This window comes from Phascolarctos cinereus, unplaced genomic scaffold, assembly GCF_003287225.1.
Source record: "Phascolarctos cinereus isolate Bilbo 61053 unplaced genomic scaffold, phaCin_HiC Scaffold_726;HRSCAF=1367, whole genome shotgun sequence".
Lineage (NCBI taxonomy): Eukaryota > Metazoa > Chordata > Mammalia > Diprotodontia > Phascolarctidae > Phascolarctos > Phascolarctos cinereus.
In genome coordinates this window covers 274,795,274-274,821,866 of record NW_027556098.1, presented here as the reverse complement: position 1 = coordinate 274,821,866, position 26,593 = coordinate 274,795,274, and the positions used below count along the sequence as shown (strand labels likewise).

At 41.6% G+C, this 26,593-nt stretch overlaps 1 protein-coding gene across 1 annotated transcript in view; it reads right to left on the bottom strand.

Annotated features, from left to right (window-relative positions):
- The window catches only part of KIRREL3 (kirre like nephrin family adhesion molecule 3), a 173,956-nt gene that overhangs the window by 135,231 nt on the left and 12,132 nt on the right, over nt 1-26,593 (bottom strand). The window contains exons 2-3 of the mRNA XM_021000632.2: nt 11,429-11,624; nt 1,570-1,719 (exon numbers count right to left, since the gene is read on the bottom strand). Of these exons, the coding sequence (XP_020856291.2) occupies nt 1,570-1,719; nt 11,429-11,624 (346 nt within the window). The remainder of the gene's footprint in view (nt 1-1,569; nt 1,720-11,428; nt 11,625-26,593) is intronic.

Sequence of the window (26,593 nt, the reverse complement as noted above, 5' to 3'; positions counted from 1 at the left end):
AAAATAGGCATGACAACACTTGCATGCCAAGCTTATCGTGAGGATTAAATGAGGTAATGTGAAAATGTGCTGAAAAATGATAATGTCTGATGCAAACATTACAACAACTATGTCAGATGTCTGTGATTTTGTTAGTGCAGGAACTTCTCCCATCAATGTTGATTGTAACTCAACTATAACTCAGTAGATAATTCCTAGAGAGTCCAACACTACCCATTACATCATATTGTGTCTATAAAAAAGTACAATATTATTAGTATTTATGAGGCTTGACACACAATGGATATTCACTGCACATTATTGATGGATTGGCTGAAAGTTGAGAGGGAAAATATGGGGGGCTTAGAGAATTTCAGACCTTATATATCCATTGGATTCATTTGTCTGCCTTTGTATAAGACTGCCTGAATTAAGGAGGGGTGACTGCTTTGGGCATGCTTTCCCAGGAAGATTAGGAGCTGATGGGAGCCATGAAAGGAGGACTTTAAAATATTATGGCAGCTGGTGGAGCAGTGAATAGAGCTCTGGGCCTGGAGTCAGAAAGACCTGGGTTCCAATATAGCCTTAGACCCTTACTAACCGTGTGACCTTGGGTAAGTCATTTAACATTTTTTGCTTCAGTCTCCTCAACTGTAAAATGGGGATAATAATAGCACCTACTTCCCAGGGTATAAGGATCAAAAGAGATAATATTTGTAAAATGCTTAACACAGAGCATGGCACATAATAGATACTAGGCTAGCTATTATTATTAAAAAGGGTTATGACTAATATTATGTGATATGGAAAAAAGGTTAGGGTAGGGTAAGGGAGAAGTTCAGGAAGGGAGCAGCAAAGCCCTGAGCTTTAAGGCTTAAGCTTCAGTTCAATACAAGAAGCATTTATTAAGCACCTACTATCTCCTAGCTGTGAGTAATACAGAGATAAAAACCAAGATTCAGTGCTTTACTTTGGGGAGATTATATTCTACCATATCTGTACACAGACAAATACAATATAAAGTGGGGATAGTTTAGGCCGAAGAGAGAATAGATGAAGGGATCTAGGGGAATCTAAGGAGGGACGGGTGGGGTGAGGAGGAGAAAATACAGGAATCAAGGAAACTTCACAGAAGAGGTGGTATCTGAGCTGAACTGTTGGTGAATGGAAGGATTCTGAAAGGTGGACATAAGGAGGCAAGCCATTCTAGACCAAGGGAACCATTTTCATGTACAGAAGTGGGGGATGACGTCTGTTGAGGTTGGGGGAACGACAATTCATAGTCCAGTTTGACCATAATGTAGAGTATGTGAAGGGGAGTAACATTACCTAAAGTTGGTAAGATAGGGGAAAGCCATATTATGGAAAGTATTGAATATCAAATTAAAGAGATTTTTCTTTTTTCTTTTTAAACCCTAGACACAATCAGGAGTCACTGAAGGCTTATGAGCATGGTCCACCTAGCTATAGTTGGCAGATATAGTTGTCAGGAGACCTCTGTTCTCCATAAATGCTCTTTCTGTATGGACCCATTGGACTTCCCCTATGTCAATCCACACTCCCACCACTTGTCAAGGCCAGAATTCTTACCAAGAACAGTGAGGCGGGCTGGGCGTGACCGGATGGCCGCCTGGATGGCCTGGCATTCATATACAGCATCATCTTGCAGCTCTGCCCGAAGAATCTTCAGATGATGCTCCCCAGACAAGTGGTTTCCTACCACTAGGTACTGAGGGTAACCTGTAGGGACAATAGGCAAGTCAAATAAGCAGGAAAGAGAATAGAGGTAAGGGGAATTGGAGGAGAGCAGGGTGGGAAAGAAGTCAATGTAGGAAACAAGGGGCTGCCTTGTGTCTCAGCCTAGGAAAGGTGAGTGGAGCCAGAAGAGCTAGGGCATCGACAGAGCAAAGAGGTGTGTATCATTATCTTAGCTACCTTGGAAAGGTAGGGAAATGTAAAATTTGTGTTTTAGATAATATGTAGAGCTATTGAGGGTGGATTGATTGGGACTTTTCCCAGGCTGTTGATAAAACTTGTACTCCTTCAGGAGGTAGAAACAACTAAACTTATTGACTAGTTAACAAGAATAATTTTGTTAATATTGGGAATAGCTAGTTTACCACTTTTCCCTTCAGACCCCAGGTAAGCCTTGGCCTGCCCTGTCCCCTTTCCTAGCTGGGAACCCTATGAGCATTGGCCTCATGGTATCATTCTTAGGGGAGGAGGGAGGTAGTGTTTTGGAATTCCTGACTTCACTCCCAAAGAGTGCTAGTTTGCGAGTCAGACCTAGACACAAATCCTAACCCTGTCTCTTACTAGCTATGTGATCCTGGGCAAGACCTCAGTTTCCATATCATTAAAATGAAGGGCTAGATGACCTCTGAGGCCCTTCTAGCTCAAAATCTATGTTCTTATCATTCTCTGATTGGTCAAAATGGTAGAGTGGGTTCTCTTCCCCTGGCCTTGTGCCCTGAGGGATCTCTCTGCCCACCCACCCAGTTCTCAGCTTCGGGGCCTGGCTACCTACATTGCTAGTTCCAGCTCTGGTAACTCGTGCAGAGGGAGGGAAAGGGTGAGAGGCAAAGAGGGCAGGGCTGGGGTAAAGCTGGGATGATGTGGGCCAATATGGCATTTTTGTTAAGAGGAACAGAATATAGAAGTACTAGATTGTGGTACAGTGCTGAGCCTGGAGTCAGGAAGACCTGAGTTCAAATCAGACCTCAGACACTAGATGTGTGACCCTGGGCAAGTCACTTAACCCTGTTTGCCTCAGTTTCCTCATCTATAAAATAAGCTGCAGAGGGAGTGGCAAACCACTCCAGTATCTTTGCCAAGGAAATCCCAAACGGTGTCACAAAGAGCCAGACAAGTCTGGATTGAAATGACTAAATAACACAACACCAATAACAACAACAAACAACAGCCAGTGCCTGGTGTTTAAGGTTGTGTGGCCTCCTGGAACAGCCTTTTAGCTTTATTCAGTTATCTCTTCCATCCACCAATTAAGCCTTTATGGGACTCAAAGCACTTAGGAATGCCCCCCCCCTTTTTGCAATGAATAATAGATAAATACTCAATGAAAATGACAAATCATTAATCCGATCTCACAACGTAGGGTCTAATTTAAATTCTAATGAGTCAAGTTCTTTAAACTGACAATGTAGTCCTGTAAGTCTTTATTCTTGGCTGAAGCATCCAGAAGGCCTGTGCCGGCCAGGATCTGTTGACGACTTTTGACCTTTGGCTTAACCAGGGCAGAGCATGGATCAGTTAATCTACTGCCATGCAAAGCAAGGCAGCTCCCAAAGTGAGTGCTCCCTTCTCCACAGGCCACCTCTGCTTTGCTTGGGAGAGTGATGGAGAGGTCAGGAGATGCCACCTCCCTTCTAGTCACTCTCTCTGACGTTAGCTAACCTTCATGATATTGGCAAGTCTAGTTGAGATCTGAGAAACGGGCTCCCCTTACTTTATGCTGCCTTGTTTAGATCGTGTCTGTTGTATTTTGTCCAGGTCTAGGCACTACATTTTGAGAGAATAATAACAGCTTGAGAGACATGGATAGGAGGCTAGTCTTGGAGTTAGGAAGATCTGGGGTGAAATCTGGCCTCTGACACATACTCACTGTGGGCAAACTACTTGATCTCCAGGGCTCCAGTCAATTTTTTAAGATGCTAATTTATATAGGAGTTGCTGATCTGTTTCAGTGGAGGGAGTCTGTACACTCGGAATCTTTCACATGAACAAAATCACAGGTCTGGATGCAATGGCCGCTCACTTTTATATAACACTTTAAGGTTTCAGAATGCTTTGTTCACTATGACCTTGTGTTCTAAGTGGTGTAATTAGTGTCATTCTCATTTGACAAATGAGTAAATTGAGGCTCAGAGAGGTTAAGTAATTTGCCCAGGTCATATGGCTAGTTAACATTACAGACAAGACTTGAGGATTCAAAACCGTCATATGAGAAATGGTTGGAGGAACCAGAGGTGTTTAGAAGAGAAGATCTGGAGAAGCCCAATCCCTCTCTTTAAATGTCTTAAAGCTTGGTCATTTGGAAGAGGGAGCAGACAGACTGTGTCTTACTCTAGAAGGCAAAACTAGAACCAATAAAAAGAAGTAATCACGAGATTGTGTTTGTCTAGACACAAGGATTTAAAAAATTGAAAGAACTAAATGCCCTGTTTGTCAGTGAGCTTCTTCCCACTAGAAATGTTCAAGGAGAGGCCAGATTACCACTGATTACAGTATCCTTTTATTTCCTTTTTCTTTCTTCAGCATCCTTGCTGCTTGATGCAGAAAGGACTGCTGCCTTGTATGGTGGGTTGGACTAGATAAATTCTAAATTGCCTTCTAATCCTAAATCCCGAGTGGCCTCCTAGGGATGTGAGCAGGTTACCCTTGGGAGGGACCAGCACCAGTCATAATCAAAGGATCTGCCTTCTGCATTAGAAGGACCAATGACTTTCTATCAGGTGTTTCACAACCTGGTTTCTGCAATTACTCTTGTAACATAAACAAAAACTTGGACAAAACTGGCTATCTTGATGTGCAGTTGAGGGTGCTTAGAACCCAGCAAGCTCAGCTTCCTAAGGCCACTGCTTCCTGCCCCTATTTCCTTCTGCTGCGCTATGGGAGAGGAGCCCAGGTGAGTGAGTTGCCCTGAATCAGGGTTGGGGTGAGAGAGGCGGGATGGGGCTAGGTAGTGGTGAAGGGGTGGGGCTCCCTGTTCTACTCTTTTCACTGCTGCTGCTCTCCTTGCAGCGGGCTCCTCCTCCCCTCTTTGCCCTCTCCCCTGGATCCCCCTGCCCTGTTATGAGTCTTGGGCCTCCTGCAGGCATCTTGGCTCATTCTTGCATATGGTTGTTTTGCAAGCTATGAGCAGCAGGACTTTGCTCTCATGAGCTGCAGAAAACACAAATGATGGGTTTGTTTGTATTTGGCTAATTAGAAGACTAGCTGAGATGCTATCCTAAGAACTGGCAGCTTCTCTGGAAAATGCACACCCAGAAGCATTAATTGCCATGGCGGTTTCCTGCCCCCGAATCTTTCCTCAGAATTTTTTCTCTCTTGAAAGCCCAGAAGAAGACCAGTGAGGTTGTGAACTGTGAAGGCCCAGCTGTAAGTCAAAAGAAGTCATCAAAAGAAGTAACTATTCTTTGCTATACATTGTTTCCTTGACTGGATTTTCCATTTATTATAACTTGTGCCTAATATATTTAGGACAAGTCTGTTCATTGTTTCTCGTGACCTAAAATGAGTATGGGATTCCTAGTCCTATTCCTGGCACATCAAGCAATCTACAAGCATTATTATGTACCAGGCACATTACTTAATTATTTTGGGTCTCAGTTTCTCCATTTGTAAAATACTTGCCAGAAGCTAAATGCTTGATAAATATTTCTTGAATTGAATTGCAGTCTTCTCTCCCCCTCAGGGTGCCTGGCACATGGCAGCCTTGCTGAATTGGATTCAGTTGAATGGATCAACATATATACATACATACATATTTCAAAATTTTTTTATTTTTAAATTTTATAACTAACAAGTATCTTTAAATATTAACCTGTCACTTCCATAAACTCTCTCCAATTAAGGAAACTAAATGAAAACAAAAAATAAAAAAACCTTCAATATTTATCTACATGGTTGCCACATTAGTCATGTCCAAAAATGTATATCTTTTCCTGCATTTTAAGTTCATTGCCTCTCTGGCAGGGAATGAGTGATCTGTTTCATCTTCGCTAATAAACACTTCAATATTTCTCCTTATTTTGATATTGATATTTTTCAGGATACATGATAGGGCAAGGGCTTCTTCAGTACAAAGCAGATGTTTCATTTTCTTGGGTCTGGAAGGGAAGCCCAATCTTGTTTTTATCAGGGGAACCAAAATGGTGAAGTTGTGGACTCATTAAATCGTAATCTCCCTCTGGGCAGTGCTTCTTGGTAGGTAGTGAGTTCCTCATCACGAGAAGTCCTCAATCAAAGGTCACTTGGAACACAGGAATGTTGTGGAGGGGATATATATTTAATTGCAGGTTGGACACAAAATCCAAGGTCTCGTCTAACTTTGAGAATTGATTATTGATTCAGGCCGAAGATAACAGCCTAGATCCTGGTGCAAGAAGTAACCAGCTCTTGGAAATCGATTCCCTTCCTTTACCTTAGTAGTACAGAATTCTGTACAGTCAACTGTCTGTCTGGTCGAGCGGCAGGAAGGAAGAGTAGAAGGATCCCTGGACTTGGAATCTCCCTACTTTTCCTAGTTCTTCCCTTTGGGACTGAGCAGAGTATTACAGCCTTTGAAATATTAGGAGATTACTATCGTATTGGGCATACAAGATGGCTAAGTAGTGCAGTGCGGCTAGGAGTCGGGAAGACCTGAGTCCAAATGTGACCTCAGGCACTTACTAGTTTATGATCCTGGGCAGGTCACTTATTACCACCTAGGGTTATTAGATCCTGGGGTTATAGTTAGGATCAAATGAGCCAGCATATATAAAGTGATTTGCAAACCTTAAAGGACAATATAAATGGTAGCTGTGATTATTATTATTATTATACCCCCTCTAAATCTTCTCTAGTCTAAACATCCCCAGTTCCTTCAACTGATCTGGGCTTTGCTGCTTACTAGCTATGTGACTTTTGGCAAATCGGCTTAATGGAGTCTCAGTTCTCTGAATTTTGGTTTCTTCTCATTAATTCTTATACTACATATCTCACTGTGATCCAGTGACCCTGGCCTCCTTGCTGGTCCTCCCACGAGCCACCACATCTCCTGCATCTGAGCATTTCCACTGACTGTCTTCCATGCTTGGGAATCTCTTCCTCCTCATCTGGCTTTCTTCAAGTGTTAGTTACAAAACTTCTTGACCACTTCCTTTTCACTTTTGCCAAGAAGCTTTTCCCGATCCTCCTTAATCTCAGTGCCTTCCTTCAGAGGCAATTCCTCATTTATCACAGTAAAAGAAAGTGAAAAATCCTCTTGGTCTCTTTGTGGTTAGTGAGTCACTTCGGTCATGCCCAACTACTCATGACCTCATTTTGGGATTTTCTTGGCAAAGATACTGGAATGGTTTGCCATTTCCTTCTCCAGTTCATTTTACAGATGAGGCAACTGAGGCAAACAGGGCTAAATGACTTGCCCAGGGTCACATAGCTGGCGCCTGAGACCAGATTTGAACTCAGGAAGATAAGTCTTTTTGATTCTAGGCCTTGTACTCTCTCCACTGCACCACCTAGCTGCCCAAGGTGCTATATAAATTTAAATGTAATTAGGTTATTTATTATGTGGCTTGTCCCTACTGACCTCCAGATAGTCTCCTTGAGTCTGCCCATTTACAACCTTAGGTCATCCCCAGTCTGGTTGAAAACATCTGGCAAGGAATACAGATTCCTTAATTAGTAAATGATGCCAGGCCAAGCCCAGGGCAGCTATTTGGGGTTTGGGAAGAATGTCTCTTTCCCCAGTTATGGGTGGTAGAGGGAGTTCAGATTCTTTGAGACTGGCTGGTTTCCATACTACTTAAACTTTATGGCAACAGACAGTATATTTTGGAGAGATTATTATGTATTTTTTCCATGCTCAGTTGGGCTGTAACATTCAGATCCTGTGAATATATTGACCATTGCTCTAATGTTTCAACATATATCTCTGGCAAGATATAACTTTCATTTTAAAATATTAATTTTCTGGCCATCGTGTTCCTGAAGGCACTTTATTTTTTATTATTATTTTTTTTTCTGCAGCAGTATACCCTGTGGGAGGCAGAATTACTTCTTAGCCAGAGATGCCTCATTCTCTGTTCCGCTGTATTAGGTGGATGCACAGCAAACCAGCAGTTTGAAAAAGGTCACTCACCTACTCATCCCAAGGGGCAGTTGTTATTTTTTCTGAGTAAGTGGGCAACTAGGTAGCGTGGTGGTGTCAACAGGCAATCACAATGTCATGAAACTTATGGGAAGACCAGGTTTATTATAAGAGAAATGAACAGGCATGTGGAACCCAAAGAGTTCCCGGTCCTTACAGAAGTTTGCATATTTTTGACAGTACAACAAAAGAAGGAGGAGATATCAGGAAGGGGCATGGCATGGGAGCAAAAAGGTGCAGTAACCCCTCCCAAAGGGGAGGAGCGAGGCGATGGCAAAGCCTAAATTTTATCCCTTGGGAACTGCTAAACTGTGAAGATAGGTGGTTCTGCTATTTGCAAAAGGACTTCAACTGCACAAGCATTTTCCCTAGCCTGGCACAGACTGGGTGGCACCTGTTTTGCATCCCAAAGACACACAGGGAATCCAGCTTGGGTTGCAAACAATAAATGATGTCAGCTGGGGATGGAGGTGGGGTTCATCCCCTTTACACATTCAGGGCCTCTACTATGCAGGGTCTCTGGGCAATTTGGCAACTCAAAAAAGGCAAATTCAGGGGACTCCTTAACAGCCCTTAACAGTGGATAAAATGCTAGATCTGGAATCAGGAACACTCATCTTCCTGAGTTTAAATCTGGCCTCACACACTTACTATCTGTGTTACTCTAGGCAACTCACTTAACCCTATTTGCCTCAGTTTCTTCATCCATAAAATGACCTGGAGAAGGAAATGGCAAACCACTCCAGTATCTTTGCCAAGAAAATCCCAAAATGGGGTTATAAATAGTCGGACATGACTGAAACAACTCAGTAATAACAAAGTGGCCGAGAGATTTTTTCAACTTCTTTTACTGCAAGTGGAAAGGAGGTGCTGTATGATGTTGGTGGGCAGCTCAAGGTTTGGCAAATTACTTGCCAAGATGTTTTCTGTGTCTTTCTCAGATGTGTGCACACTGTGAAAATCACCAATGAGTATGATGAGTAGGACACATTCTTTGATGGAATGCACAAAACAGTGATTCTTAGAGTGTGTTCTGAGCACACTTGGGGATCCCAACACCCTTTCGGGAGTCCAAAATTATTTTTATAATAAGTTTTAATTTCTAATATAGTAAATATAACCCACAAAAACAAAGTCTCTTTGGGGAGATTTCAATAATTTTTAAGAATGTTAAAGAGTCCTGAGACCAAAATGTTTGAGAGCCACTGGCAGAGAATTAGAGCTAAAAGGGACCTTGGAAAATATATAATGCAATCCCCCCATTTTGTAGCTGGGAAAACAAAGGCCTGGAAAAAAATGACACCTTTTGACTCCAAATTTAGTGCCCTAACTACTATACATCTAGGAATGCTTAGGGGAAATTGAGATATTTAGGTGGAAAAGGTAAGACTATGGGTAATTATGTGGAAGAAAGAGCAAATTAGGGGAATCTGACATACAAGTTAGTTGAACATCAATCCAACCTGTTAATGCTAGAGTTGGTACAGAGTTAAATTTACAGCATATCAGAGATGGAAGGGAATCTTAAAGATCACATAGTCATCCCAGAGAAGTTAAAAGTCTACAGTTACACAGATAATTATAGTCATGACTCAAATTTATATAACACTTTAAGATTTACAAAATACTTTCCTTGTTTTTTTTTTTTTGTTAAGAAATTTTTTTTTATAGGCAATTGGGGTTAAGTGACTTGCCCTGGGTCACACAGCTAGTAAGTGTCAAATGTCTGGTCTGACTCCAGGGTCTGTGCTCTATCCACTGCTCCACCTCGCTGCCCCAAAACACTTTCCTTCTAAGAACGCTGGGAGATAAGGGGAACAAATGATAATATCCCCATTAACAGATCGGGAAGCGGAGGCTCTGAGAAATTAAGTAGTTTCATAGCTATCAGTCAGTCAACAAGCACTTTTTAGGTGCTTCTTATATGCCAGGCATCGTGCTAGGACCGAGGGATACAAAGACAGGCAAAAAATAATCCTTGCTCTCAAGGAGCTGATAGTCTAGTGGGGGTAGGTAACATATAAACAACTATGTATAAATAATATGTATGTAAATGTATATGTATGTATGAAAATTGGAGATAATCTCAGAGGGAAGCTAGTAAGTGTATCAAATAAGGTTTAAGCTCAGGTCTTGTGACTCTCAAATTCAATTCTATTTCATTTACACCCTGCTGCTTCCCATGATGCTATTGCTTTTTTCTTTTTTTTTAAATCAGGACAGCATCAATTTGTACTCTCAGAGCTGAAAGGAATCTTGGAGATAATTTCGTCTCATTTCTTCACATTATTTATTTATATGAAGAAATTGAGACCTATTGAAGTAATAGGACCAGAAGATCACAGATTTAGAGCAGAAAGAGACCTCAGAGGTCATCAAGTTGAACCCCACTCCATTTTACAGATTAGCAAGGTAAAACACAGGAAAGTTAAGAGACTTGACCAGGGACACCCAGCTGCTAAGTGTCCCGGGCAGGATTTTAATCTAGTTCTCCTGAATCCAAGTCCAGGGTACTACCCACTAAACCATGTTTCCCACCTTGAAATATAAATGTACAGGTGAAATCTGTGACCAAAGTCACGCAGTTAGTGACACAGACAAGACCTGAATCCAGTTCTCCTAGTTTCCAGCTCAAAAATCCTTTAACTATGTTATGTTGCCTTCCAAAATACTGGGTCTGCATTTAGAAGAAGGGAAACTCCATGGAGACTTTGACCCTGGTCATCAAGAATAGGGATACCCCTGACTCCTAAAATATAACTAACATTTATAGGTCCATTACATTGAAGTTGAAACTAGATTCTATAAGACAACATTATATTTATTTAATAATTGATCACTCAGAGCAATCCTTTCTCCCTTCTTTCTCACTCTTTCTTTTCTTTTCTTTCTTTTCCCCCTCCCTCTCTCCCTTATTCTTTTTCTTTCTTTTCCCCCTTTCTCTCCTCTCTCTCTTTCCCTCTCCTTTCCCCTCTCTTCATCTCTCTCCCCCTCTCCTTTCTTTCTCTCCCTCTTTTTTCTCTTTTTCCCTCTTCCTTCCTTTTCTTCCTCCCTCCCCCTCTCCTTTCTTTCTTTTCCCCCTCCCTCTCTCCCTTATTCTTTTTCTTTCTTTTCCCCCTTTCTCTCCTCTTCATCTCTCTCCCCCTCCTTTCTTTCTCTCCTTTTTTCTCTTTTCCCTCTTCCTTCCTTTTCTTCCTCCCTCCCCTCTCCTTTCTTTCTTTTCCCCTCCCCTCTCCCTTATTCTTTTTCTTTCTTTCCCCCTCTCTCTCTCTCTCTCTCCCTCTCCTTTCCCCTCTTTATCTCCCTCCCCTCCTTTCTTTCTCTCGCTCTTTTTTCTCTTTTTCCCTCCCCCTTCCTTTTCTTCCTCCCTCCCTTTCCCAATTCTCCCAGACCCTAAGATTGCTTAACTCGGTTCTGAGTTGCTGCTCCCCACTCAAAGCGTAAGTAAGCATCGGTGAGCCCCACAAAGGATTATAGATATTGGTGCAAGAGGCACGGTGAGCAGTTAGACGGGACAGAGAAAGGACAGCGTATTGTCCCTGCTGAGTTGGAGCCCACAGAAGATCCAGGCACACTCACGTGAGAGATCCCGGCCTACACCCAGTGCCAGGCCATCTTTGATCCAGAGGACAAAGCCATCATATTCTGGGATGGCACAGAGCAGGGTCACTGGCTGTCCTGACACCACCACTTGGTCTTGGGGCTGCTGGCTGAAGGAGTATACTTGGCCTGAGGAAAAAAGAAACAGAAAGGCTGGGTTATGTTTAGTTTCAGGCTAGAATTTTAGGAAGGACATTGACCACCCGAAGTGTGTTCTGAGGAAGGGGGACAAGATGTTAAGAGGACTGGGACTTGTGCTATAGGAGGAATATTTGAGGGAATTACGGATATTTAGCCTGAAGAGGAAAAGAAAAGATTAGGCAGGCATTGGGGGTTGGGATGGGGTGGAGAAAACATGATTGCTGTTTTCAAAATACTGGAGAAGGGGCAGCTAGCTGGTGCAGTGGATAGATCACTGGCCCTGGAGTCAGGAGGACCTGAGTTCAAATTTGTCCTCAGACACTTGACACTTACTAGCTGTGTGACTCTGGGCAAGTCACTTAACCTCATTGCCTAGCCAAACAAAAACAAAAAAACCCCCACAATATTGGAGAGTTATCATGTGGGAGAAGGATTAGTTTTATTTTCTGTTCCTGCTCTTGGGCAGCTGAGTGTCAGTGGCAGAAGTCATGAATAGAATTGATTTCACACATTATAAATTTATGTTATTGTATAACTTCAACTTGGCTCTCAATGTAGCTTGGAAATCTTACTCTGTTATTATTGACTCTATCTCATTTAACAATTATTCCATGCCTTTTCTTCTTTCCTCAAATACCCAATTACATCCTACCTTCTACACTTAAAGCATATGATTTAGCATTCTCATTGGAAAGATTAAGATCATGCAGTGGGAACATTCCTCACCTCCTCTCCTCTATTCCTCAAAAATCTTCAGCTTCAGTAAACATATCCATTACTTTTTCTCTCTTTCTTTCAGGAAGAGATATTTCTTGTTTTAGATTTTCAAATTAAATTTTACATTTTCAATTAACAAGCATTTATTTTATCTCCCGTCCACCTCCCCCTCTTCTCCCAAAAACCACAACAATAAAATAAGAAAGAAAATCCCTATAACAAGTGTGCAAAGTCAAGCAAAACAAATTCCCATACTGGCCATGTCCAAAAACATGTGTGTCATCTTGTATATTAGTCCATCACCTTTCTATCAGGAGGTGTATTCATACTCTTGTTAAACCAAATCTTTCTACCTGTGCCCTTGATCTCATCCCCTCCTTTTCCTCTAGCAACCCTCCTCACTCCATCTGCCCCCATTGGCTTCTCATCTGCTTACAAACATTCTTAGGTTTTCCCCATCCTGAAAAAATTCTTTCCTTTACTCTTCTATTACATCCAACTCTCATTCCATCTCTCTCTTCCTCTAGGATCTCCATATTTTTGAAAAAGTTGGCTATATTTAATGTTTCTCACTTCCTCATCATTCACTCTCTCCATGTCATGCCCTGGTAATCTTATTTCAGAGACATTATAGTATCTTGGTTCTTGTACCTTTCCAATTACTCCCTTTCTTGTCTCTTCCACTGGTTCCATTTCTTCCTTTCTACCCCTTAAACTCCTATTCACATCTCTGTCTATCTGTTTTTCTCTGTCTCTTTGTCTCCATCTCTGTCTCTGCCTTTGTCTTTCTCTCTCCCTCTTTCTTTCTGTCTCTCCCTCTCTCCCTCCTTCTCTCTGAAATATTAGTTACTTCCATGGCCTCAGCTATCACATCTACACATATGACTCCCAAAACTATCTGTAATGTTAACCTATGAAACTATAATAAATAAATACATTGGTAAATATTTATTAAGTGCCTACTATGGCTAAGCACTATACTAGGCACTGAGGGTTCAAAAATAAAATAGTCCCTAAACTCAAAGAGCTTATATTCTATTAGAGGATTCGATATGGTAGAAGCAGTTCTGGTTTTTGAATTAGAAGATTTGAGTTCAAATTTCACCACTGACACCTACTTCAGAACATGTGTGACTTTGGGCCAGTCATTTAGCCTTCCCAGGTCTCACGTTTCTTATCTGTAAAATGAGGACATTAGATCATGTGGCTCTTAGGTCCCTTTGACCTCTAGATTTATCATCTTATGTGTAAACATGAGTAAATGCAAAATAAATACAAGATTTTATAAGGGGAGGCACTAGCAATTGATAAGTCTAAATCTTGACACATTTCACTTTGGGGCTTTAATTTTCTCTACTCAGCTACAAATCATCTTTTCTTCCTACCTGTCTCCTTTGCAGGTTCCTTATTCTCTTTCTCGTACTTTAATGTGGATGCTCTGCTAAGGGTCTCTCCTAGTCTGAGCCTCTTCTCTTCAACTGCCAATCTCAGTCATTCCCCCAGCTCTAACTACCCCTTCTATTCAGAGGCTCCCCAAACTCTGCTTCCTGTTTTGGCCTCTCTTCTTAGCTCTGGATTGACATCTCCATCTCCATGGTCTACCAGCACTTCAGATGCAACATGTTCAAAATTCAACTTATTGTTTCCCTTCTCTGCACCTCTTTATCCTTCTAGCATTACTGTTTTTGTCAGGGACACCACCATTCACTCAACCTACCATGTTGAAAACCTTGGTGTTCTTGATTCTTCTTTGCCCTTCATTTCTCATATCCAATTACTTACTAAGTGGGTACTGATTCTATTCCTATTATATGTATTGAATCCATCTCCTTTTCTCTATAGGCTGCCACCATCTTAATTCACACCTTCAGAACCACTCACTTGGATTACTGTAATAGTTGCCCAACAGACCTGCCTGACTCCATTTTTCTTCCTTGCAATTCATCCTTCACATCTCTGTCAGACTAATCTTCTAAGGAAGATTCATAGATCGGGGCATGTTACTCTTTTGCTCAAAAATCTCAAGTTGTCCCCTACTGACTATAAAGTTTAAATTCCTTTGCCTGGATTCCAAGGCCCTCACTAATCTGGTGCGATGCTACTTTTCACAGTATCATAAAATCTGAATTGGAAAGGACCTCAGATGCCATGTAGGTCAACTACACTTGAATAAAGATTCCTTTTACACTATGCTCTGGCAGCCTTTGTTTGAAGGCTTCTAGTGAGGGGAAACCTACATCCTTTCAAGGAAACCCATTAGCCTTTTGAATAGCTCCAATTCTTAGGAAGTTTTTTCTTATAAAGAGGCAGGATAGTCTGCTGGTTAGAGTGCTGGACCTGCCAGACAGACCTGGTTTAAAACCCACCTCTGATAACAGCTGAATATTATATCACTGGCCCATCACACATCCTCTCTTTTTGTCTCACTTTTTCCTCATCTTCTCAAATAATACATGCAGAATTTACTTCACAGGGTTTTTGTGATGCTCAAATGAGATGTGTGTAAAGTTCTTTGCAAACAGTAAAGTGCTATATAAATACCAGTTATGACATCAAACCTAAAATTGGCTCTTTGTAACTTTTACCCATTGCTCCTATTTCTACCCTGTGGGGCTAAGCAGGATAAACACGTTCCTTCAATCTTGTGATAGCCTTGCTAAAAATCAAAGACAACTATCATATCCTTTCTAAGTCTTCTCTTCTCCGGGCTAACCATTCCCACTTCCTTCAACTGATCCTTGCGTAGACTGAACTCTGAGCACTTCTTTTTCCTGTTCACCCTGCTCTGGCCTCTTTCCAGATTTTCAATATCCTTCCTAGAAGGAGATATTCAGAACCGAGTACCATCCTCCAGATATAGTTGGACCAGCACAGCATCCAGTGGCACTACTACCTCCCTAGCCCTGAACACTTTTCCTTTCTCGATGATATCTTTTTGGCTGCCATATCACACTGCTGACTCACACTGAGCTTACAGTTCAATAAAACACCCAAATCTTCTCCAGACTTCTGTCTGGCCATAATGGCTCCCCAATCTTTTATTTCTGAAGTTGATTTTCTAAAAACAAGTATAAGAATTGAATCATTATTAAATCTCATTTTTATTATATTTTGTCCAGTGTTCTTGTGATGATCACTTTCCTACTCTAGATAACACTAATCATTTCTTTAAAAATATATTTTAGAATAGACAGGAATTGAAGTTAAGCTTATTGGCCTATTATTTGGAGAGTCCATTTTCTTCCCCCCCTTCCCTACTTGATATTTTTATTTTGAAAACCAGGACAACATTTGCCCTTTTCCAGCCCCGTGGTACCTGACCCTCGTTTCATGAACTTTCCAAGAACAGTGAGGATGGCTTAGCCAATCTGCCAATTTTTTTTTCAGCACCTGAGGATGCAATCTATCTGGCTCTACTGACCCGAACTCATCAAAGGCATCTCTTATTCTTCTAGCCTTATTTGATACTACTTTCCTCTACATGCTTTATTCTCCAGCCGCACTGGATAGATTGCTGTCCCCCCAACATGTTTTTCATTTTTCTGCCTCCATGTTTTTGTTCATGCTGTACCCTGTGCTTACAGCACCCTCCTCTTTCTGACCTGACTTTTCTTCTCCCCTGCCTATTGAGTTCTTATCCATTCTTGAAATTCCAGCTCTAATACCACTTCTTTTGGATCCTCATCACACCAAGTCAATAGCAACATTTCCCTCTTCAGACCTTAGAAAATACTTTGTTTTGCATTTCTCCAAGGTACTCATTATGCAATTGTTTTATTTTCACATTTGTCAGTTTGCTTGACTAATATAAGCCTCATGAGGCTTGTATTAAATCTATTTATACCCTATAATCTTGGAAATTACCTTTAAGCATCCCCAGCAAGTGGTCACGCAGCTATTGCTTTGAACATCTCCTGGGATGGATAGGTAACTTACTACCTCATGAATATAGGAGTACTGGGAGTTGTGTTTCAACTCTGTGAGCAGGACTGGCACTAGAGAGAAGTTGCCAACTGGAAGTGGCACTATGGCCAATAAAAGGAAGGAAGGCAGGCTTATCATTGGTAGCCCTGGAGAATGCCTTGGTGGCATGGCAGCCAGTCCAGGGACTAAGATAACTGGGGCAGAAAGGGCTTTGCAGCCAGTATAAGGCCACATTAGAGCTCTCCCATATCTCTACAGATGATACCCTCAAAAATTTACAGGTGTATTAGGCAGAAATATCACCTGATCTTTCTCTTCTCCCTCACCCCAACCTTCTGTGACCACCTGAAGCCCCTTTAGGCAGATAGTGAGTCTGCAGCTACCTCTGTGTGCAGAGTTTGTAAGGAGTTACAGAGGGAGGAGGAAAAATTGACCTTAACTCGGAGAGTTCACACTTTAATTAGAGAAATACATACTGTACAGGTACAATCATGCAATAATCATAAATGCTTAGCCTGGTAAATAGTAGGCACTTAATAAATGTTGATTGATTGATAATAAGAATACTGATAAGATGATAATAGCTCGCACTTACAGAGCACTTTATGGCTACAAAGTGTTTTGTATACATTGTCTCATTTGAGCCTCCATGAAACTATGTGATAAGGGCAGAGCAGGGATTATTCCACCAATTTGACAAATGAGGAAAGGGAGGCACAGAGTAGTTAAATGACTTCATCGAAGTCTCATCAGAGCTGGTAAGTGATGAAGCCAATACATGTATCCAGGTCTCTCAATTCCAAGGTCAGGGCTCTTTCTATGATACCAGGATCATATAAAGAGGAGCAAAATGTGAGGTAGCATTGGCATGTGTCTGGCTTCTATTACTACTTCTGTTCCCCTCCTTCCCTTCCATCCCAAGAAATGTCTGCATTATTACTAAGTTAATGAGGGAGTGTCCCATGGGATCAGACTTTCCTGACAGCACAAAGTTCCTATTGCAGAACCTAGAACATGCACAACAGGCAATCTTGAGAAGGGAGAAAGCAGTGGAGAACACCAGAAGGGAACTGGGGATCATTTGTGGTACTGAAAAGATTGATCATTCAAAAGAGTAGAAAAGGACCCACTGTAGCTGGGTCTGGAGTCAGGGAGACCTGAATTCAAATCCAGCCTCAGGGGCTTATTAGCTGTGTGACCATGGACAAGGCACTTAACCTCTACTTGCCTTAGTTTCTTCATCTGTAAAATGGGGAAAATAAGGACACCTATTTTGCAAGTTTGTTGTGAAGATGAGGTAATAACTATAAAGTGCTTAGCACAGTGCCTGGCACATAGAAAACATTAGATAAAGGTTAGCTATTATTATTGTTGTTATGATTAGCTACATAACCTTGGGTCAGTCATTTAACCCCTGTTTGCCTTAGTTTTCTCCATTGTAAAATGGAGATAATAATAACACTTACCTCCCAGGGGTGGTATGAAGATCAAATAAGATGTATAAAAAGCTCTTAGCACAGTGCTTGGCACATAATAGACTCTATATAAATACTAGCCATTATTTTTACTATTCTTATCATTGTTAATATTAAATGGGTTTATAGAAGACAGGAGGGTGGCTGAGTTCCCAACCTGATGCAGTTTTGGCTGGGTTTCTGAGGAGTCTCATTAAAAATCAAATTGGCCTTGAATGTTGGGAGTAACACTTTTTATTCTGATTTAAGCTTTACAAATTAGATTTCATAGGACATTTTAATCAGCTGCATGTGGTAGTTTTTTTTCAAGTTCTTCTGTCTCTTCAAGTTCAGGGTTATAATGTGACAATGCTTTTGGTGCCGAAATGAGAGAGAGAGAGAGAGAGAGAGAGAGAGAGAGAGAGAGAGAGAGAGAGAGAGAGAGAGCATAAATTAGTGACAGACAGATGGAGAGAGCTAGAGAGACTGACAGACAAACCAGGAGAGAGAATTAGACAGTGGGGAGGGGAGGGAAAGGAGGAAAGGAATAGGAGAGATGGAAGAGGGGAAATACTCTTTTTTCATTCCCTTTCCTCATTATCCTAATGATGATTTCATAGCTCACTCCTTAATTTCAACAACTCTCAAGGCAGCCTGAGCAAGATGGACAGTGTCAGGCTATGGCAATAGCCACCAAAGATTGTGTTATCAGAGAGAATTATCACGTTGTCAGCTGGGAGCTGCGGGAGTTGTAATGAGAAGGCAGAAAGCAAAGTGGTGTCTGCACCCTATGAAAACGTCCATTACGGAGGAATGGTGTTGGTTAATTGCCATCAGAGATGAGCCAGCTTCCCTCCCCTTCCACTGCCTCTTTTTCTATAGCTTAAGGAGCATGTGATGCTGGGTGAGGATACTAGGATGCTGGAGGAAGATAGTGGTAGAGATAACATTGATGGTTGTGTGTAAGAGGCTATTGTTTTCTTCCTGGTTTCACCCTCTGAGAGTAGAGAGGAGAGAGCAGTCTGGGACCAGTTCTCAAAAGCTGCTGTCACTCTGAAGTAATCAGATAATCTGAGACCATTTCTGTAGTTCCTTCCCTCCTCCAGCAGACAGTCACAGACCAGTGGAATCTCTGCTTTCTTAGGGATACAAGAACAGGATGTGTCTCTGGGGAGAGCAAGAGGAAGATATTTCAAGAGGAAAACTTCCCAGAACATACAGTTCTGCATGGGGGATCTAGATGTTTGATGACAGCCTCTCTCAGAAACGTTGAGAAAAATGACTTCTCAGGATGACCTGTGTCAGAGGAGTCGCTGCTGGTGCTTAGAGGTCTAGGCTAACTGCCTCCAATGGAAAGGGCAGTTTTGGGAACATGACTCTAACTGTATCACTTAAGTGGTTGCCATCCCTCGCTCTGCATTTATACCACTTATCTCTCTTTTGTTCTTCTGTATATCTCTCATACGTACCTTGTTATTTCCATGTTGTTTCTCTCAATAGAATATACACTTTTGGAGAGCAGGGACTGTTTTTGCCTTTCTTTTGTATAGCTAGCATTTAGCATATCGCCTGGCACATAGTAAGCACTTAGTAAATGCTTATCGACTGATTCAGTGAAGGCTGGTTCACCTACCTGTGACTGAGTGGTGAGCAGAGTTATCTAGGAAATCAGGTAGGCCTGTTGGTTTCCTGCTATGCATCTGTGGTCTAGAGCTCCTGATGTTTCACGGTTGTCAGTCATGAATCTGACTTACTAGCAGTGGGCAGCTAGGTGGTGCAGTGGATAGAGTGAGGGGCCTGAAGTCAGGAAGACTCCTCTTCCTGAGTTTAAATCTGGCCTCAGACACTTACTAGCTGTGTGATCCTGGGCAAGTTACTTAACCCTGTTTGCCTCAGTTTCCTCATCTGTCAAATGAGCTGAAGAAGGAAATGGCAAACCACTCAAGTATCTTTGGCAAGAAAGTCCCAAATGGGGTTACAAAGAGTCAGATGTGACTGAAAATGACTGAACAAGGTAGTGAGGTAGGGGTGGTAGTGCAGGAATATATTTTAATATTGATGTTTCTCCTAGATCCATGAACTTCCAAGAAACTCTTTTAGTGTAAGGGATGGATACTGGGTTGACATTCAGGAAACTTGGGTTCTGACTCTGGAACTAAGCAATGGGACCTCCCAACCATGATACTGGGTTAACTTGAAGGAAGAGGTATAGGAGTGGGGCCCTCACACTGGCTCTTTAGCTGAACAAGGGATGAAGAATCAAATGTGTCTGGTCATCATTGGTATGAAAAATCGAGGGAGATCTTAGGTATTGAAATTAAGGGAATGGGCATCAGATCATCCTAAACTATAAACAGGACCCTGAGGGAATGGGGAAGATGGAGAAGAGATCTGTTGGCATAAGATTAGACATTTTCCAAAGGAATACTTTGTAAAGACTCATAAAAGCATTCCTAAGTGTACTTACGTTGGTTATCTCATTTGATGCTACGTGATTTTTATATTGAAAGATGTTTCCGGGGAGATGAATGCATGGGGGAGTTTAAAAAAGGTACAAAAGGACGTTATTTACAACAAATCATTCTTTCCTCTCTGAGTTACTGTGCTATTGATGGTTTTCCTTTTCAATCAGATTTCATTTGCTTTTAAACACCACATTTCAATCTTTGTTAACATGAAAGGATAACTGTGAACAGAGACATCCCTTTCATTCATTTTCTCAATATCCCCATGATTGTCTGAGACTTATTCTGAGGCTTCTGTTCTATATTTCCACCTGTCTCATGAACATTTCCATTTGGATTGCTAAATTGTAGCTCCCTGTCAGCCAGGACCAGGTCCTCACCTCCCACTCATTTCCCAAACTTTGCCATTCAAGTTTCCAAACCCACCCTTCAACTACGCCTACTTTCTTCAAGGTTATCAATGATATCAACTATTTTAAATTTTATAGCTTTTTCTTAGTTCTCAATCTACTTGGACTTTGCAGAACTTGCTTCTGTTGACTCTCTCCTCCTCCTAGACACTCTTTCCTCTCCTGAATTTTATGATGCTGGTCTTTCTCAATTCTCTTCCTAAATGTTTTCATCTGTTTTCTGTCTCCTCCACTAGTTTGCGATCCATCTCCCACTATCTAACTGTGAGTCTTCCCCAAGGATCTATCCTGGACTCTCTTCTCTTCTTTGTTTTGTAGATAGGCATCATGGTGAAGTAGGTGTAGACCTGGACCTTGACTCACCTGCATTTGAATCCCACCTCAGATATTTACTACTTCTGGGACCACAGTAAAGTCTTAGAATCTAAGGATTTTCAAGTTGTAAGGGGCCTCAGTGGTCATCTACAACAACCCAAATCTAAAAGGAATCCTTTGTTATAACATATCAAAAAAATGACCATCTACCCTACTATGGGACAGTTTTAATTGTTAGGAAGTTTTTACTTGACTCATCTAAATTTAATGCTTTGTGCTCTCCATTATTTTCTCCTTACTTTGCCTTCTGGGGAGAAGTAGAATATAATTAATCCTTCTTCCCCAAGAAAGCCCTTCAAATGCTTAAAGTTTTAGAGTTGTCATGTAGCCACTCAATTTCTCTTCTCTAGGCTAAACATCCCTCATTCCTTCAGGTGATTTTCATATGACAATACCTCAGAGCCCTTCCCTCTACTGATTTCTTTCCTCTGGACCATCTCCAGATTATCAGTGTCCTTTCCCAAATTGCCCAGAATTGGACATTCTCTATATGGTTTGACCAGAGCAGAGTGGAGTTTTTCTGGTCTATGAGTACCATCCTACCATATTGCACTTACCATCTACTAAAACTACAAGGTCATTATTATACAACCTAGCCACATCTCCTCCATCACTTCCAGCCTCCCTCTCTTCTCATCCAAATCCTGCCTGTCTTTCCAGATCCAATGCAATTCCCACCTTCTCCATTAAGCTTTTGCTTACAAGTCACCTGTTAAGAATGTCTCCGCTACTTTTTTAGGGATATTGTGGATGATATTTGTATACTGACTTGAAATGTGGCCCACATGCTCCCTACAAAACCCTTATAACTTTTAGGTTCCTTGATTGTAATTGAATTCCTATACCACTTACTGTCTGTTCCACACTTTTTGGGTCCTTAATCATGATAATACTTTCATGGACTATTCTTTGACAATTTCATTTTTATCAATTTGCTTCAATACTTCTTCTAGATATCTCATAATACCTAGCCTTATGCTAATATGGCAAAACCTCATACCCCAAATCTTGCAGTATCCCTGTGTATCTGGGATAGGGAGAATCATGACAGAAATGTGGGTTTTGGATATTGTTATGTTTGTAGTAAGCAAGAATTATTTAATAAGCAGGGTATGTTGACACAGTGTCAACGAATGTCTGGTTGGTGCATTATGGGAATAGGTAAGAGAGGAAATAATAAAAGTAGTTTAGGGAAAGTTTTAGGAAAGATTAGAAAAGTGGGGATGTGGTGAGGAGTGTATTTTTTTTAGAAAAAGGAAGAGAAGGGGAAAGGGAATAAGCATTTATTAAGCACCTCATATGTGGCAGGCAGTGTGGTAAGCATTTTATAAATATTATCTCATATGATCTTCACAAAAACCCTTTGAGGTAGATATTTATTATCCCTATTTTATAAGTGGGGAAACTGAGGCTGACAGAAGTTAATAACTTGCTCAGGGTCACAGGGTAAATGTTTGAAGCTGGATTTGAACTCGGACCTCCCTGATTTCTGGTCCAGCCCTCTATCCATTGCACCACCCAGCTGCCTCAAAGGATATGACTGACATTGCAATGAGATCACTGCTGTAGAAATGCAGAGAGAGCTATCAAGAAGCATGTGTCAACTTTCCAGACAAGAGAAAAATTGAAAATAGGGAAGAGGCACTGGAGGGAACTTGTCCAGGCAGACAGAGAGCGCTCAGGAAAGAGGAGGATAGATTCATGCATCATTGAGATTCTTGGGGGGGGGGTATTGGGACCACACTGCGGCTTTGTCATCATTACAGAAGAATGTTTCACAGGGTGCTGTGGAAAAAGCGCTGTTCTTCCCGTTAGAAGAACTGAGTTTGAGTGTGTGCACGGTCACTCACTGGTGGTGCGGCCTTGGCAAGTCATTTAGCCCCTCTGAGCCAGTTTTCTAACCTGCAAAACGGGGGTATTAATGCCTTTACTACATTGCGTCTTTTCAGAATTAAATATTAATGTATGTAAAATGCTCAGCAGTGGTAGAAGGGCTATTCTTAGGATTAGAAAGTAAAACTGGAAGTGACCCAAAAAAAGCCTCTTTATTATGTTAAGCAACATCAAATAGATTAGAACTAGAAGACTACATAGTCTGTACTTGAAATTTACCTACTTGTACATAATTTAGTGACCAGGGGTCACATGGCTACTATTTATTTATTTAGTCTTATTTTATTTTAAAACATTTATTTAAAAAATTTTCAGTTCCAAATTCTCTCCCTCTCTACAGCTCCTCCCTCACCCATTGATAAGGCAAGCAATAGGATACCCATTATACATGTGACGTTATGCAAAATATAGTTCTGTACTAGCCTGGCTATTACTTATTAAATATATGAGACAACACTTGAATTTGGGTCATTCTGATTCCCAGTCTAGCACTCTAACCACTATGTCACTCAGCTGACTCACCCCAGGGTTGACCAGTTGTCTCATTAAACTTCTGGTCTGCTGGAAACTCAAGGTCTTTTTTCAAAGGAACTGTTACCTAGCCATGATTCTCCCATCTTGTAATTACGCATTATACCTTCCCTCCCTCCTACCAGCAGTTCTCCTCTCTGCCCCTGCCCCTAAAGCCATTTATACCTCCTACATACCAGGCTTCTTGCTGAACTGTATATATATCTGGGGACAGAAACATGACTTAGAGCATCAGCTGAGTCTGTACAGATAGGAGATAGATGGCAAAAAGGAGAAAGAGAGTTATTGGGATTAAATGATTTAGTGAGGAGAGTCTTCCTTGGTTATCCCTGCACCCCAAGACAAAACCAAAATACTCCTCTTGGTGAGAGATCCCGTAATTGAGCTACTGTGTGATTTCAGGTTTATTATAAGGATGGCAATACTGAAAAGAGCCTCATGAGGAGAGATGACAGGAGAGACCATCCTTTTCTATTCCTCCCCTTCAGGCATTCTATGTGCTATTCAGACTAACTACCATGATTTCTCATTTCATTCTATATTCCCCCTCTTTTGAGCATTCTCATAGGCTGTTCCCTAGGCTAGGAACACATGCCCTTCTCTCCTCTATTTATTTAAATCCTTTCCACTCCCCTCCTCAATAAACTCCAGTGGCTCCCTATTGCCTCTAGGATCAAAAATCAGCTCTTCTATTTAGCTTTTCAGGTCCTCTACAACCTGGCCCCAACCTATTTCTCCAGTCTCATTACTACCCTTCCTATAGTCTAGGGTGCAGCCAACCTGGTTTTCTTGCCATTCCTTACATGCCACTCCATTTCTTGCTTCCATCTTTAAATTGGCCATCTACCATGCCTTGTGGGAGACATCTCTCCTTGTCTCTGCCTCACAGAATCTCTTACTTTTTTCAAGACTCAGGTCAAGCATCATCTTCTACATGAAATCTTTCCTTACCCTACGCCTTCCCAAACTACCTTGTGCTTATTCTGTAGGCATTCTCTCTATAATTATATCTCCCTTTATAGAATGTATATCCCTTGAGCAAAGGAATGATTTATTCTTTGTGTTGTTTTCCCGGTGCCTAGCACAGTGCCTGGTACAGGGTAGATGCTTGTGACTTTTCTTGCTTCCAGACCTAGCTCAGGGGTCCCTATCCTTCATGAAGCCTCCCTGACCTCCCTGTATGAAATGATCGCTCCCTTTTCAAATGATCTCAAAGCATCTGAGATATGCTCATATCATATCCTATATGTATTTCCAAATTGCTCATATTATATCCCCTCTATTAAATTGTAAACTCCTTGTGGACAGGAATTACATTCTTCTTTAAGCCTCATATTCTAAGTGTTTCGTACATATTAGGTTTTTAATGAATGCTTGTTGCATTGTTTAACTGAATCAAGTCCCTCAGGCACAGATGTTGGGGCATATAGTCAGAGAGTATGAGAAACAGCTTGAGCCACAGGCTTGCAGGGATTTGGCGTGTTGCCCGAGACAGATGAGACAAGCAAGGTGAACAGAGGACTTCTCCAATGGGGGCTTAATGTGTGGCAGTCAGTGGTGGCCCCATAAATCAGCTGTAAGTGAAGTCAGCTAGGTAGCATGGTAGATAGAGCCCTGGATTTGAATCAGGAGGCCTTGAGTTCAAATCCTGTCTCTGACACTTACTTACTAGGTGTGGGACACTGGGCAAGTTACAACCTCTGATAGCCTTGGCTATGTATACATATCTACGAAATGGGAAAATTAATAGAACTTAACTCACCACATTGTGAGATCAAATGAAGTAAAAGGCTTTGAAAACAGAGCACTGTAGGATTATAGCTGTTATACGGAGGAATGGCTAACTGGGTATTGTAGATGGAGAAGAGGAGGTCAGGAGTATCTCTTGGATTAAAAAGTAAAGCTCTCATGTTGCTGATTTTCTGGGAAGTACCTGCTTGGCTAATGCTTCAGTTTCTCCATCTTCTAAATGAAGTCTAAGACAGTTGGCCCTTTTTTGGCAATTATCCTGGAGCTTCAAACATTGCCAGAACGTGACTTCTTATCACATGGATAATCTATTGTGGGTCAAATGGTATCCCCCTAAAAGAATTCCAAAGAACAAAACTTCACTTAGATCCAATTCACGTGCAAGTTGTCACTCTCATGATGTCATGGGTCTTCTCCCAGAACAAAGGATGAACAACGACAGGGATAGCGGTCAGTTAGTCAGTCAATAAACATTGTTAAAGGCCTATAATGTACCAGGCCCTGTGCTAAGAGTGAGGCATAGAAATATGAAAACAGAAAGACAGTCCCTATATTCAAGTAACTTACCATCTGATAGAGGAAGGCAGCACAGAAAAGGTTGAAAAAGAGAGTGGGAGGGCCTGACCTGGAGGCATGGTTGAAAAGTCAGCTAAAGCTCAGAGTAGTTCAGCCAGGTGAGAAATGTGGTGTTCTGAGCTGAACTCTCTCCTTAAATGGAGGTTTTGGAGTTCACGGCTCTACCCCTCAGTCAGAGAGGCAGTGGGTGGTGATGAATGGTGAAATGATGCGGTTTTGATATAAAGCATGCTTAGCCCCATCCCCCAATGCTAGTGGTAAGAGTTTCACTGTATTTGGTGAGACGCATCTGGGAATTACAATCTGCTACAAAATCCAGGAAATACATAGGGCCTGACAGAAAGAGAGCATATGGTTTAGCAAAATATTTTAAAGTCAGTTGTTCATTTCATAAGTTCATTCATTCATCAGATGTTGAATTTGTGCCTGCTAAGCACTGAGTTGGTCAGAGGTCACAAAGGTGACAGGCACCCCCCCCCCCCCCACCCCTGCTTCCACCGCACCCTCCCTTATCTGAACCCACAGCAACATGGTCTTCACTGAGCAACGAGAAAGAGTATTTCTAGCACAGTCTGCCACGGACTGTTTCTGATGAGTCCTTGTATAAAACAAATTGTCAATCATCCAGGGCCTGCAAATCCCCCATCCTCTAGTATTTTCTTGACTATGTTTGTGAGTGCTTTCTCCACTGCCCCACTTCTTTCTCTCCCCTCTTCTCCCTATACACACTCCTCTTTCCATCATCACCTCTCTGTATTTGGGACTCTTGGCTCTTGGGATGTTTTCTTACCTAGTCGTCATCATCATCATCATCATCATCATCAGTATTATTATTCTTATTAGCTCTGACTCTTATTTATGCCCTCTGAGTCTGTTAATCACCACCTGATGCTGAACACAGACAGACCA